At 47.6% G+C, this 15,399-nt stretch overlaps 1 protein-coding gene across 1 annotated transcript; it reads left to right on the forward strand.

Moving 5' to 3' along the window:
- The first annotated feature begins 1,079 nt into the window (after nucleotides 1-1,079).
- Nucleotides 1,080-15,399, forward strand: BTBD17 (BTB domain containing 17). The gene is made up of 3 exons (XM_033960138.1): nucleotides 1,080-1,163; nucleotides 10,647-10,923; nucleotides 14,316-15,399. Exons 1-3 carry the CDS (start codon nucleotides 1,091-1,093, stop codon nucleotides 15,397-15,399), a joined length of 1,434 nt encoding a protein of 477 aa, XP_033816029.1. The 5' UTR covers nucleotides 1,080-1,090.

Raw genomic sequence — 15,399 nt, forward strand, 5'->3', positions numbered from 1 at the left:
TGGTTTTTTTTTAAGCTTAAGCTTGGTCCCGACCCTCATATTAAGACCAGTACTCTGGATTCCCCTAAGGAAAGAAACCCTGGAATGGAGCCAGCTGAACTCATTGTGAGGACCTAACCCTTCTACTAAAAGCAAGAGGAAGGAGAACACAGGGGTTCATTCAGAGCCAACATCTTTCTCATCTCTTTTCTTAATGTGAGCCTGGTTCCAGGGGATTCTCACTCCAGGAGCGGGCACTCGGCTTTTAAGAAACAAGTGACAAAGAGCAGGAAAGGATGCCAGCGTCACACATTCACTGGCAGGCCTCCCCTCCCCCAACAGATTTTCCCTTTTGATTGTCCATTTAAGAAAAAGAGCAGCGAAGCAGGAACTGTCAGCTCCAATCGCATCACTGCAGACAGCTGTTGAATAAAGCAGAGAAAGGAGATCTCAGAGAAAGGGCGACTGGCACTCACAACTAGCCCAGTGGCCCAGTCCCCCCCCCCCCAAGAGCAGCATAGACTTTCCCCATCATTCATGGATGTTTACCGTAATATGAATGGCACACACCAGAAGACTTGGTCACCCCATACGTGGCTGTTAAGCGACAAAAGTAGAATTCAAAACGAAATACAGGACTGCAAATCACGGAATATTACATTAGCACGGCAGGGAGCAAAAAAAAAAAAAAAAGAAGACTGAGATGTGCGCGATAAGAGAAAAGCCAGCCGGAACGGATCCGCCTGTAGGGGGCACCACATTTTGGTAGGCTATTCTGCTATTTACCAAAAATTATACGTTTATGTTTGAAGTCTGTATGCATTGAATGGACGTATGTGCATATTTGGGGTTTCGACCTCTTTGCACCCCCCTTTTCCTGCCTTTCGCCCATCCTCCTCTACACCCGGGTGAGTACGTGCAAGTTGCAGGGGCTGGGGGGGGGGGAGGCTGTAGACGCGTAAGCTCCGGACCCGTTCTCTTGGCAACCGCCAATGAGGGCAGAGGCAGCGGCTCTGGAGAGCCCGCCCTGGAGGACCGGCTGGAGCATAAAGAAGGAGGAGGAGGAGGAGGGGGGGCGCGTGCGGCTCCTTGCACCGGCGGCAGGAGCGCGATGAGCGGGGCTGAGCAGCGGGGGCGCCTGGCCGTGGCCGCCGTCTGGTTGCTGTGCGTGGCTGTCCGAGCAGGTAGGGCGCAGAGAGGACCAAGTTGTAGTGGGGGACAATGGGAGGGAAGAAACTGTGTTGATCATCAGGGGCTGAGTTTCTTTGTGAGACGAGCGTTCACTTTTATGTCCAACAAGTCTCCAAATAGGCTGACTTTGCACTTGCCTTGGATGAGCTCAGTCTTGTACAGTCGGTTCCCTGATGATGCCCAGCTGAACTGATGAAAAACAAGTGGAAATGATCTTTGATCCGGCAGGAGCACCTCTCCCAACCGGCATCACCTTCCCCTTTCTCAGTTCAAAGTCTGATTTTCTTGTCTGCAGCTCTTAATGGCTGGGGATAGGAAGGTCCCAGGTGGAGGTACATGGCCTGGGCAGCTTGTAGGGGGAAGGGGTAAAACACGGACCTCGCGCACGTCCTTAAAAATCTTGTCGTTTCTGGCTCTGACAGACCTCGATGACAATTTAGCTTTGATGGATCCCAATGATTTTTAAGGACGTGCGCGTTTAGATCCGCGAGGTCCGTAAGGTCCGTGTTTTACCCCTTCCCGCTTGTAGGTAATATATAATAAATCTAATTAAAAATAAAAAATCACATTCGCTAGAGTTCTCTCAGGATGGGGCTTGATGTTTTCTTGCAGAGCACCGTTAAATGCTCTCTTTTCCTACCCTTCTGTACCCTTTTTTTGTTTTCTGATATCAAAGAAGCGTGGGATGAACACAGATTTAGAATCAGAAAATAATATTAAAGATTGAACTAGGCCAGTTACTGGGCAGACTTGCACGGTCTGTGTCTGTGTATGGCCGTTTGGTGGAGGATGGGCTGGGGAGGGCTTCAATGGCTGGGAGGGTGTAGATGGGCTGGAGTAAGTCTTAACAGAGATTTCGGCAGTTGGAACCCAAGCACAGTACCGGGTAAAGCTTTGGATTCTTGCCCAGAAATAGCTAAGAAGAAGAAATTTAAATTGAATCAGGTTGGGCAGACTGGATGGACCATTCGGGTCTTTATCTGCCGTCATCTACTATGTTACTATGTAACTTGTGGCATCTGCTGATGAAACCTCCCGACCTTTTCCAAAAGCTCTATTTATCTATTCTGTTGTTGCAATTTTTCCCCCTAAACTGATTGTGAATCATCTTTCCCCGACTTCCCTATCCCGTGCTGCAATGACCATTTCTCTTGCCCTCAGATTTAAATTCACCTCTTAATCATTCCTGCATCCGATTTGTATCTATGAGGAAGTTCTGAGTCCAACCAAGAAGAGAATGATGTGGATCTGATTCAATCAGTGACCCAAAACAAGGTCAAAACATAGAATTTCATTTCTGCAAAATGGCACTTAACAAAATAAGCTAAAACTCTTTTCAGCGCCAGCGGAAAAATAACGCTCAGAATTTAGGAAGTCGGGTGGTTGAGCTGTGACCTTTTCAGCACGCCCTCGTATGTAATAAAAGTGAACCGCGTATAGGACAATCAAGCCACTGTGACATCACTGATGAAGTTGGCTCTTACTGGTGGAATGAGCCATTATGACATCACAATCTCAGCTCTGGTTGCCAGACACTGAAAGTCTTCACACTATGAGGGGGGTGCTGAAAAGTTCTCAGCCCAACCGAGAAGAGAATGACGTGGATATGGTTCAATCAATGATCAGTAACAACGTCAAAACAGAATTTTGTTTCTCTACAAATTGGCACTTAACAAAATCGGATAACCCTAATTTCGGCGCCGGTGGCAAAACAACGCTCAGAATTTAGGAAGTCGGGTGGTTGGGCCGTTATACTGTAGTTGCAATGTACATTTTTTGTTTACAGAATGTATTATAAATGTTTATAAACAAAGTGCAGGGCAGCCTCTTAGGGATCTCACAAGATGGGAGGGTGTAGATGGGCTGGAGTAAGTCTTAACAGAGATTTCGGCAGTTGGAACCCAAGCACAGTACCGGGTAAAGCTTTGGATTCTCGCCCAGAAATAGCTAAGAAGAAAAAAAAAAAAAATTTAATTTGAATCAGGTTGGGCAGACTGGATGGACCATTCGGGTCTTTATCTGCCGTCATCTACTATGTTACTATGTTATGTTACTATGATCCCTGAAATAGACTTTGGCGATATAGGATGAGTGTCTTTTGGATTAAGAACATAAGAACCGCCATCTCCGGATCAGACCTTCGGTCCATCAAGTCCGACGATCCGCACACGCAGAGGCCCAGCCAGGTGTACACCTGGTGTAATTTTAGTCACCCATATCCCTCTAAGCCTCTCGTAAGGAGATGTGCATCTAGTTTGCTTTTAAATCCTAGAACGGTGGATTCCGCAATAACCTCCTCTGGGAGAGCATTCCAGGTGTCCACCACTCGTTGCGTGAAGCAGAACTTCCTGATATTTGTCCTGGACTTGTCCCCTTTTAGCTCCAGTCCATGTCCTTTTGTCCGTGTCACATTGGACATTGTAAATAATTTTTTTTCCTGCTCTATTTTGTCGATTCCTTTCAGTATTTTGAAGGTCTCGATCATATCCCCTCGCAGTCTCCTTTTCTCAAGGGAGAACAATCCCAGTCTCTTAAGTCGTTCCTCGTATTCCAAGTTCCCCATACCTTTTATTAGCTTCGTTGCTCGTCTCTGCACCCTCTCCAGCAGTTTTATATCCTTCTTTAGGTTGGGAGACCAATGTTGGACACAGTCTGACCATTGCCCTATAAAGCGGCATTATAACTTTCTCCGATCTACTCGTGATTCCTTTCTTTATCATGCCTAACATTCTGTTTGCTTTCTTTGCCGCTGCCGCGCATTGTGCCGACGGCTTCAGGGTCACTGAGAAGGAAAGACTTTTCGTTATTAAAGTGAAATGGTGTAGTGGCCGTGTTAGTCCATTTTCCAAGGTAGTATAAAGAAATAAAGGAAATAAGGTGATCCCTTTTTCATTGGACTAACTGAAAGCATTTTAAGATGAGCTTTCAAAGGTAACCCTTCTTCTTCAGATCAGAACTAAGCAAATATAGACAAATATCAGTATATATAAGGAAAACATGAAAGCATTTTAGGAATAGAAAGAGGGAAGAGGTGGGTGGGATGGAGACAGAAAGGTGGCAGTTTTAAATGTCTTTATAGTGGAAAAGGAAGCCCAGATTAGAGAATGACACGGTGACAAAATTCATCACCGTTCCCGTCCCCGCGGATAACCGCGGGAAATAATCCCATGTCATTTTCTAGTGTCTGTTTCAACCTCGGTCCTTCTACACCAGCATTCTTCAGAGCAAAGCTTGCGGGTCAGTGGTTGTGGCCATTCATACTCTGATTCTTATGGGAGCCAAGGATAATGAAGCCATTGTGACATCACTGATGTGATTGGCTCTTAGGCACTGGTGGAATGAGGCATTATGACATCACAATATCTGCTCTGGATACCAGAGACTGTCATTCTGTAGTGTCTGTTTCAACCTTAGTCCTTCTACACCAGCATTCTTCAAAGCAAAGCTTGAGGGTCAGTGGTTGTGGCCATTCATACTCTGAGCCAAGGATAATGAAGCCATTGTGACATCACTGATGTGATTGGCTCTTAGGCATTGGTGGAATGAGGCATTATGACATCACAATATCTGCTCTGGATACCAGAGACTGTCATTCTGTAGTGTCTGTTTCAACCTCGGTCCTTCTACACCAGCATTCTTCAAAGCAAAGCTTGCGGGTCAGTGGTTGTGGCCATTCATGCTCTGATTCTTATGTGAGCCAAGGATAATGAAGCCATTGTGACATCACTGATGTGATTGGCTCTTAGGCACTGGTGGAATGAGGCATTATGACATCACAATATCTGCTCTGGATACCAGAGACTGTCATTCTGTAGTGTCTGTTTCAACCTCAGTCCTTCTACACCGGCATTCTTCAAAGCAAAGCTAGCGGGTCAGTGGTTGTGGCCATTCATACTCTGATTCTTATGGGAGCCAAGGATAATGAAGCCATTGTGACATCACTGATGTGATTGGCTCTTAGGCACTGGTGGAATGAGGCATTATGACATCACAATATCTGCTCTGGATACCAGAGACTGTCATTCTGTAGTGTCTGTTTCAACCTTAGTCCTTCTACACCAGCATTCTTCAAAGCAAAGCTTGAGGGTCAGTGGTTGTGGCCATTCATACTCTGATTCTTATGGGAGCCAAGGATAATGAAGCCATTGTGACATCACTGATGTGATTGGCTCTTAGGCACTGGTGGAATGAGGCATTATGACATCACAATATCTGCTCTGGATACCAGAGACTGTCATTCTGTAGTGTCTGTTTCAACCTTGGTCCTTCTACACCAGCATTCTTCAAAGCAAAGCTAGCGGGTCAGTGGTTATGGCCATTCATACTCTGATTCTTATGTGAGCCAAGGGTAATGAAGCCATTGTGACATCACTGATGTGATTGGCTCTTAGGCACTGGTGGAATGAGGCATTATGACATCACAATATCTGCTCTGGATACCAGAGACTGTCATTCTGTAGTGTCTGTTTCAACCTCGGTCCTTCTACACCAGCATTCTTCAAAGCAAAGCTTGCGGGTCAGTGGTTGTGGCCATTCATACTCTGATTCTTATGGGAGCCAAGGATAATGAAGCCATTGTGACATCACTGATGTGATTGGCTCTTAGGCACTGGTGGAATGAGGCATTATGACATCACAATATCTGCTCTGGATACCAGAGACTGTCATTCTGTAGTGTCTGTTTCAACCTTGGTCCTTCTACACCACCATTCTTCAAAGCAAAGCTTGCGGGTCAGTGGTTGTGGCCATTCATACTCTGAGCCAAGGATAATGAAGCCATTGTGACATCACTGATGTGATTGGCTCTTAGGCATTGGTGGAATGAGGCATTATGACATCACAATATCTGCTCTGGATACCAGAGACTGTCATTCTGTAGTGTCTGTTTCAACCTCGGTCCTTCTACACCAGCATTCTTCAAAGCAAAGCTTGCGGGTCAGTGGTTGTGGCCATTCATACTCTGATTCTTATGGGAGCCAAGGATAATGAAGCCATTGTGACATCACTGATGTGATTGGCTCTTAGGCACTGGTGGAATGAGGCATTATGACATCACAATATCTGCTCTGGATACCAGAGACTGTCATTCTGTAGTGTCTGTTTCAACCTCGGTCCTTCTACACCACCATTCTTCAAAGCAAAGCTTGCGGGTCAGTGGTTGTGGCCATTCATACTCTGAGCCAAGGATAATGAAGCCATTGTGACATCACTGATGTGATTGGCTCTTAGGCATTGGTGGAATGAGGCATTATGACATCACAATATCTGCTCTGGATACCAGAGACTGTCATTCTGTAGTGTCTGTTTCAACCTCGGTCCTTCTACACCAGCATTCTTCAAAGCAAAGCTTAAGGGTCAGTGGTTGTGGCCGTTCATACTCTGATTCTTCCCTCTCTCCTTAAAGAATGTCATGAAAATGGATTCCCATGGTTATCCGCGGGGACGGGAATGGTGATGAATTTCGTCACCGTGTCATTCTCTAGCCCAGATCTCTGTTAAGTTCTGTCTGGTAGGTGTCAAAATATCTTATCATTTTGACTTCAAAGGTTTTACTTTCTTGGATTGTCTGTCATGAAAATGACATCGTATAGGTCATCCAGTCTGTCCAACAAGGTGGCCAGAATTCTACTTGCTATTCCGTGCAGGTCACACGTCTCTATGAGTGAAAGTCATTCAAGTTTTGCTTTGATTCCATCGTCTTTCTCCATAGGGATTCTTTGTGTTTATCTGATGTGTTCTTGAGAAAACCATAATTAAAAATTGTGTATTAACATCACTATAGGGTTAACTGTAGTGTCCTCCTCCTCCCTATAGGGAGATGAAGCTCTCAGATAATTTGTTCAGGTTTTGGTGTTTGTTTTTTATAAACCTACCCCAGGAGTTTCTAAATCCCAGACCGTTTCCCAAGTGCTGGAGACTGAATCCCTCTTTTAAAGAATCGCCCTGAGAGGCTGCCGTACCCCAAAGCAAGGACCAGACCCCGAGAGCTCAGTTGCCTAACATGACTTTCTTCCCTTATTTGGGCAATAAATAGAAACAAAACAAAAAAGATTAAAAAATACCTTTTTAAAATTAGAATTATAATACATTTTTGGATTACCTTTCAAAGGCAATACCTTCTTTTGGGGTCTGAAATGAACTTCAAAACCTAGTCAAAAATCTATCATTTTATCTTTTTTTTTTTCTGTTTATTACCTTTAAAAGTGGAATAACATGGCTACCATGCCAAAATATTCCTTTCCTTGGTAGATCAGATCACGAAGGGAATTCCCCAGTCTGCTCCTATGGAAAAGTGATTCGTGAACAAAGGGCTAGATGCACTAAAGTTTGTGATCATTGCTAAACCTGTTTTTACAGTATCCAGGATACTGAGGGAAGAGCTTAAGGCCCTTATTGGCTTGACCAATTGGATTGACCAATCAGGGATACAGAGGGCGGTGCATAAGGCTTGATTGGCTCAGACACCTAAGGCCCCACCCTTTGGGAGGGGACTTAGGTGTCTGAACCAATCAGGGCCTTTGGCCCCAACCCATGCATCACATGTTCAACAGGGGATGGGAAAGCCCGTCAGGACTGGTGGCCTGAGGCCGGAGCCACAGGGGTTTCTTGCTTCCAACTTTTTTAAAAGGTACGGGGGAGTTTTTTTTTTGGGGGGGAAGGTGTCTGGTGGAAGGGGCATCCCTCCTGCCATTTGGGGTGGGGGTGGGGGGGACAGTGGCTTGGGGGGCCTGGCACAGGGGGTCCATGGCGCAGAAATGATCTACATGGCAGGAGGGAGTGGGTATCTCTCCTGCCTATTTTTGGGGAAGGGGAGGGGATTGGTTTGGAGGAGTCGGTGGTGCGGGGGAGAGGGGTCAGCATGGAGGGGGACTTTTTTCTTTTTTTTTAATGGAGCAGATTACATCTATGCCATTAAAAAAACCAAAGAAGCCCTAACAGCAGTGACTGGAGGCTGCTTCCCCTGTCCCCGCTGTTAGGGCTGTGCGCACGTGTCGTGTCAGTCACTCACTGAGCGATGGATCGGTCGCGTTTGCATGCAAATGATTTGCACCTCCATGCAAACTTGATAGCGCATCAATCGCTCGTCGAGAATCAGCCAGAGAATCGTCCAACAGTGATCCAGTCGGTATCTTTAATGCATCTAGCCCAAAGATGTTGATGGGGGTTGCTTCCTCACCTCTTTAGCTCAGCCACTTGGCAAGAGTGGCCTGGTTTATTATTTTCAGCGTTCAATTTTGTGCCTGGTTCTTTTGTGGGACAGAGGATTGTAAGAGGGCTTGAGAAAAGAACAGCTCGTTTCTGGAGGCTTCTCCTTCATGAGTGAAAATCAAACAGCCTGGGGTGATTATTTTCCAAGACAGAAAAAGTGACATTTGTAAATGCTGCAGGTAATAGAATTTTTGTCAGTAAATAATAATTTAAATGTAATTAGACACTGGTCACCCAAAGAACACTGGCCACAGGATCCTGGATGCTCTAGCAGGCAGATTGAGTGACCACAAGGGGGCTCTCAGTACCTCTGGGATGAAATTGTGAGGGACCCCTACTGGGGCCAAAACTGTGGCTGACACTAGCTCTGTAGGTGCTGGAGTACACTGTATCACCCTGTCTATGGAGGGGTCATCTCAGATTAGTTGGGCCAATATCTTCCTGTTCTGTAACCCTTCGTGTACCACCCCCCATGTCAAAAGAGTCTGGGATTTATTGCCTTTTTTAATGTGACAAAGACTACAAGCCCCACAATGCACTGGATGTGCTGGGCTGAACAAGGAATGTGCCTGTATTCAGTGGTGTCTCCCTGCTTGGGTAAGGTGAGGGCCTGCTATCCACCTCCAGGGCTTCTTAAAAGCAGCTGTCACAATGGATGTGGGGATGAAAGGCGAGAGGAAGTGCCAGTTCTTCTGAGGGAGAGCCTTAGTTTTAAGTCACTAGCCACGCTGGAAAACAATTCACTCTGGTATGTCAGCAGGCAATCCTGGCTTCTCCCATGAACCCTGACAAATACTTTCTTATCGGGGTGCTTAGCATTGGGGAAGGGTCTGAGTTCTCAGTGAAATGTTCATTTTCCTATGCGCTGACTTGGAAATGCTCCATCTGCCCTCTGGCTTTCAAGGAAAAGAGCTTTCTCCATTCATTTCTTTCAAGAGAAGGCTCTTTAGGGCCTTTTCTCTGCCTTCACTAAGCTGACTTTTTAAGTCAAACGGCAGGGGGGAGTGTTGGAGGGAGGGAGATTAGGGAACAGACCAGGCTTTGACTCCCTTGCCAGGGTAGGATTATGAGTCTTTGCAAATATGCAAATTAGAAGAAAGCTTTCAGCTCCATTAGCCACAGTCATGGGCGATAGCAGAAGCCAGGCCAGGCTAGTGTTTTCTGAGTGCCTGGCCCTGTACTTCCTGAGGGGCTGAAATGTGCTTTAGGTCCCATCTATGCACTAGTACTTGTGAGCCTGGGGGGAGGGGGAGACCCCTGGTTGTATCTGTTCACTCATTTTTTTCCCAGCTCAGATGTGAGCACTAAATCTCCCTAAATTGTGAGAACATTTGGCGGAGGTAAGCAGATGCCGCCCTTCTCCCATCCTTCTGGGCCTGTCACGGTGCAGTTGCATTTCCAGGTGTGCAATAGGGCAGAAACAGTTCAGGTAAAACTGGATCAAGCTGGAACCTGCCACAGATTAATGCATTGAATTTTTTTGAAACAGAGAACCCAGGTTTCAGTAAGATCATAAGATTTGCCGCTGCTGGGTCAGACCCGTGGTCCATCGTGCCCAGCAGTCCGCTCCCGACGCGGCCCTTAGGTCAAAGACCAGCGCCCTAACTGAGACCAGTCCTACCTGCGTATGTTCTGGTACATCAGGAACTTGTCTAACTTTGTCTTGGGTCCCTGCAGGGTGTTTCCCCCTATAACAGCCTCCGGAAGAGCGTTCCAGAGTTCCACCACTCTCTGGGTGAAGAAGAACTTCCTCACGTTTGTACGGAATCTTTTCCCTCCTAACTTTAGTGAGTGCCCTCTCGTTCTCTTCACCTTGGAGAGGGTGAACAATCTGTCTCTCTCGGCTAAGTCAATTCCTTTCAATATCTTGGGCATTAATGCTTTAAAAATGCCTCATTAACATTATTTGTTTAGAGTAATGCATTTTTTCCTAAACTATTGTGGGGAAAATCCTTCAAATCTTACAACAGCAAATCTACCTTCTGTCTAGGGGTATGCACTAGTGCCTGTCTGGGTTGAAGGTCAGGGACTTTGCTTCAGTCAGAATTGTTTAGATTGTAAGCTCTTCTGAGCAAGGGACTGTTTTCTTCTTCTTTGTGACTCTACGCAGTGCTGCGTGCGTCTGGTAGCGCTATAGAAATCATTAATAATCGTAGTAGAATCAACAGTTGGTAGCAGCAGCTGTGTTGGGCAGGTTTGAATGATTTCCGCCCCAGGGGCGTCTTGTTGCTTCTCTTCCAGTTCAGTATCTTGTCTTCCCCTTGCAGCGCACAAGTCTGAATTGGGTGGCGATGTCCCTGCAGCCATCATTTACCATTCACCGATGCTCATCCAGCGCTTGGAGGAGCTCCTGAACGATGCCAACACCAGCGACAGCACACTGAGGGTTCTCTCCAGCGGTTCGGAGGAGGTTAAGGTCTTTCACACGCACCAGCTGCTCCTCAGCCGGCAGAGTGAGGTCTTTGAGAGCCTTTTCGACAACCAGACCACGGTGACGCTTCAAGAGCCTGTAGACTGCGCCCTGCTCTTTGAGAAGTTTATCAGGTAACACATTCGTGGGAACAGTGGGCCACAGTGGCGTGGCGTAGCTAGGGGGGGATCAGTCTGCCCCGGGTGCCATTTTGATGGGGATGTCAGCACCCCACCTCCTCTCATTCCTCCCCTTGCCATGCGCGTGCCCCCTTTCCTTCCCCTGTCCCTCTGGTTAAGGGACTGGAGGAGTTGCCATACAGCAAGAGATTAGAGCAACTGGGCCTCTTCTCCCTTGAAAAGAGGAGACTGAGAGGGGACATGATCCAAACATTCAAGATAATGAAGGGAATAGACTTAGTAGATAAAGACAGGTTGTTCACCCTCTCCAAGGTAGAGAGAATGCGAGGGCACTCTCTAAAGTTGAAAGGGGATAGATTCCGTACAAACGTAAGGAAGTTCTTCTTCACCCAGAGAGTGGTGGAAAACTGGAACGCTCTTCCAGAGTCTGTTATAGGGGGAAACACCATCCAGGGATTCAAGACGAAGTTAAACAAGTTCCTGCTGAACCGGAACGTACACCAGGTAGGGCTGGTCTCGCTTAGGGCGCTGGTCTTTGACCAGAGGGCCGCCGCGTGAGCGGACTGCTGGACACGATGGACCACCGGTCTGACCCAGCAGCGGCAATTCTTATGTTCTTATGTTTGCGCCTCTGAATCCTATTGTAAATGTTGGCACCCAAATTAGAATGCCCCTGACCTGCCCATGCTCCTCAAACGGCCACACCCCTTTTGCCACGGCCACACCCCTTTTGAGTTGTATGCTGTGTGATTCTGGCTCCAAGTATTACAGACCAGATGTGAGTGGAAATCCCCAACTGGTGCCAATTAAGATCAATGATTCGCTGTTAAAGTCCAATTCTTGCTTAGGAATGGCTCATTTGCCAATCAAATTGCATGCGCATCTCAGGATCATGCCAAACTCTGGGTGCCCGAATATAGAATCTGAGGCCACATTTGCGCATGGGCACTAGTTTCTGCGCACTATGGCTCAAGCGTGTGCGATGATTCCACTATCGGGAATGAATGACTACCGATTCCCCTTAGTGAGTACTATTTCCACTTAGTATACACCAGAGGCATAGCCAAAACTCAAATTTTGGGTGGTCCACTGGGCAAAATGGGTGGGCACATGTGGTGTCCACAGGGCAGGATTAACCAATAGGCCAAGTAGGCACGTGCCTAGGGCCCGAAATGGTCAGGGTGGCCCGATGAAGGAGGGCATCAACATTGTTTTTTCCAAACGGCGATGGGCCCCTCCAGCATCGATTGGCAATGCGGGCCTCCCCTCCCAATCGGCAATGCACCCCCCTCTATTGACGGAAAGTAAGACAAGCAAGCAACGTGGGTAAGCGCATGGTGGGATGGGGCGGGGCAGGGGCCCAGTGGACTTGTGTGCCTAGGGGCCCTCGACAAACTAATCCTGCCCTGGGTGTCCACATCCCCTCCCCGCTCCTGGGACAACTCAAAGTATTAAAAATACCTGAGTTGGTAGGGATCCCCAAGCCCCACCAGCTGCAAGGGTCCTCCGGTGGCCAAAAATTCCTCCCTCTCACACTTGCGCCATCCCGCGACTAAGTCCATGCACTGCCTCTGCCGTGCTCATGCTCAGACTTTGCACGTGCGTGAAACTGAGCATGTGCGGCGGGGGGAAATTCCAGTGCTTGGACAGTGCTGTGTGCTAAAGAGGGAGCAGTTCTTGCCGCTTGTGGATCCCCATCAGCCATAACACGGGCACAAGGATTTTGGGTGGGCCTGAGCCTGAAGAGAGTGGGCCAAGGCCCACCCATGGCTATAACACTGGTTTGCACTACTGTTGGTGAACAAAATCCACAATTGTCTGCTCATTTTTGGTTGGAAATGATGTAAAGCAACATAGGACATTCTTTAGAAACATAGAAACATAGAAAGATGACGGCAGAAAAGGGCCACAGCCCATCAAGTCTGCCCACTCTATTGACCCACCCCATTGAGTGCTAGTGACCCTGTTCCTTAACTTGGCCCTTGTAGGGATCCCACGTGTATGTCCCATTTATTCTTAAAATCAAGCACGCTGGTGGCCTTGATCACCTGCACCGGAAGTTTGTTCCAGTGATCTACCACCCTTTCCGTGAAGAAATACTTCCTTGTGTCACCACTAAATTTCCCCCCTCTGAGTTTGAGGGGGTGCCCCCTTGTGACCGAGGGTCCCTTGGGAAAGAATATATCGTTTTCCATCTCGACGCGACCAGTGACGTACTTAAATGTCTCAATCATGTCGCCCCGTTCTCTGCGCTCCTCCAGGGTATAGAGCTGCAGTTTGCCCAGTCTTTCTTCGTATGAGAGACCCTTGAGTCCGGCGACCATCCTGGTGGCCATCCGCTGGACCGATTCAGCTCGAAGCACGTCTTTCCGGTAATGTGGCCTCCAGAATTGCACACAGTATTCCAGATGAGGTCTCACCATGGTTCTGTAGAGTGGCATTATGACTTCAGGTTTGCGGCTGACAAAGCTTCGATTGATACATCCAATCATTTGCCTTGCCTTAGATGAGGCCTTCTCTACTTGTTTAGCAGCTTTCATGTCTGCACTGATGATTACCCCCAAGTCCCGTTCCTCTGACGTTCTAGCTAGCGTTTCTCCATTCAAGGAGTATGTTCTACATGGATTTCCGCTGCCGAGATGCATGACCTTACATTTATTAGCGTTGAAGCCCAGCTGCCATGTCGAGGACCAGTTTTCCAGCGTGATCAGATCCTGCGTCATACTGTCCTTGAGGTTGCTTTCACTTACTATGTTACACAGTTTGGCATCATCGGCAAACAGTGATACTTTACCCTGAAGCCCCCGGGTTAGGTCTCTTATGAATATGTTAAAAAGGGATGGTCCCAGGACTGAGCCCTGCGGCACTCCGCTAGTCACCTCCGAAGTCTCAGAGAGGGTGCCGTTGACCACCACCCTCTGAAGTCTTCCACTCAGCCAATCATTGACCCATGCAGTTAGTTTCTCACCCAACCCCATTGATTTCATCTTGTTTAATAGTCTACGGTGTGGGACACTGTCGAAAGCTTTACTGAAATCCAAGTATACTATGTCCAGAGCCTCTCCTGAGTCTAGTTTTCCTGTCACCCAATCAAAGAAGCTTATAAGATTAGATTGGCATGACCTGCCTCTTGTGAATCCATGTTGACAGGGATCCCTTAGATTCCCTTCATCCAATATCGAGTCTAATTTACCTTTGAGTAGAGTTTCCATGAGTTTACACACTATTGATGTGCCATTAGAAACAGCCCATCCGTCAAGATTCATTCTGATACATCTGAGTCTTATCTATGAGTAACGCCTGCGGTTTGAGGACTCCCTTCTATATTTGTGACAATGAGACGGGACTTTGCAGCTGTGCTGATGAGATTTCATTCTACCCTGTAGGTATCTGTATACTGGAGAAATTTCTATATATCTCAGCCAAGCCGTCCCCCTGCACCAGCTGGCCAGTAAGTACCGTGTGCCTGCCCTTCGACAAGGGGTGACTGACTACATGAAGAATCACCTGGTCAGCGAATCAAACCAAGGACACGTCGTCAGCTGGTACCACTATGCCCTGAAGACCGGCGAAGAGGGTCTTCAGGAGAGCTGCCTGCAGTTCCTGGCTTGGAACTTATCTGCAGTCATCGGCAGCAGTGAATGGATATCTATGAGTGACAGCCTCATCGTTTCGCTGCTCCAGCGCTCAGACCTTGTCATCCAGACAGAGCTGGAACTTTACAACGCCATCGAGGCGTGGATAAGCAGGAAGAATCCTGGCGTGCGCGTCATCGAGAAAGTCCTGAGATCCATTCGATATGCCATGATCTCGCCAATCCACTTATTCCACATCCAGAAGACATCCCTGGTGCTGGAGAAATACTACAGCAGTGTCCGGGATTTGTTCTTCCAAGCCTTCCAGTTCCATTCGGCGTCACCCTTACACTTTTTCAAGTACTTTGATGTGAATTGCAGTATGTTCATCCCTCGGAACTATCTTTCTTCCCCCTGGGGGTCCCCGTGGATCATCAACAATCCAGCACGGGATGATCGTAGCACCAGCTTGCAAACTCAGCTGGGGCCCAGCAGCCATGACATCAGCAAGAGAGTGAGCTGGAACCTCCTTTTCTCCCCCCGATGGCTCCCGTTCAGTCTACGACCTGTCTATTCAGACTCTGCAGCCAATACGATGCAGTCTGTCCGTACCGAGGACGGCAGGCCCAGGCTTGTCATCACCCCAGCGATGAGCAGTTCAGATTTTGCTGGCATGAGTTTCCAGAAGACCGTTCTTGTTGGGTTCAAAAGGCAGCAGGGGAAACTGTATGTGAAGCATGTCTATAACTTCCACCAGAGCACGGACGAGCTGGCTGACTTCCTTGCTCAGGCTGATCTTCAGAAACGGACTTCCGAATACCTAATCGACAACTCTCTTCATCTGCATATTATTATCAAACCCGTGTACCATTCACTGATCAAAGCCAAGAAATGA

The sequence above is a fragment of the Geotrypetes seraphini genome, chromosome 10, assembly GCF_902459505.1.
Source record: "Geotrypetes seraphini chromosome 10, aGeoSer1.1, whole genome shotgun sequence".
Classification (NCBI taxonomy): Eukaryota; Metazoa; Chordata; class Amphibia; order Gymnophiona; family Dermophiidae; genus Geotrypetes; species Geotrypetes seraphini.

What these genes read in the sequence shown, in the direction of transcription:
- BTBD17 (XM_033960138.1), top strand. Translation starts at nt 1,091, where the DNA reads ATGAGCGGGGCTGAGCAGCGGGGGCGCCTGGCCGTGGCCGCCGTCTGG. An exon ending in GTGCGTGGCTGTCCGAGCAG is followed by an intron (nt 1,164 to 10,646) that starts GTAGGGCGCAGA and finishes TTCCCCTTGCAG; the next exon opens with CGCACAAGTCTGAATTGGGT. An exon ending in CTCTTTGAGAAGTTTATCAG is followed by an intron (nt 10,924 to 14,315) that starts GTAACACATTCG and finishes TCTACCCTGTAG; the next exon opens with GTATCTGTATACTGGAGAAA.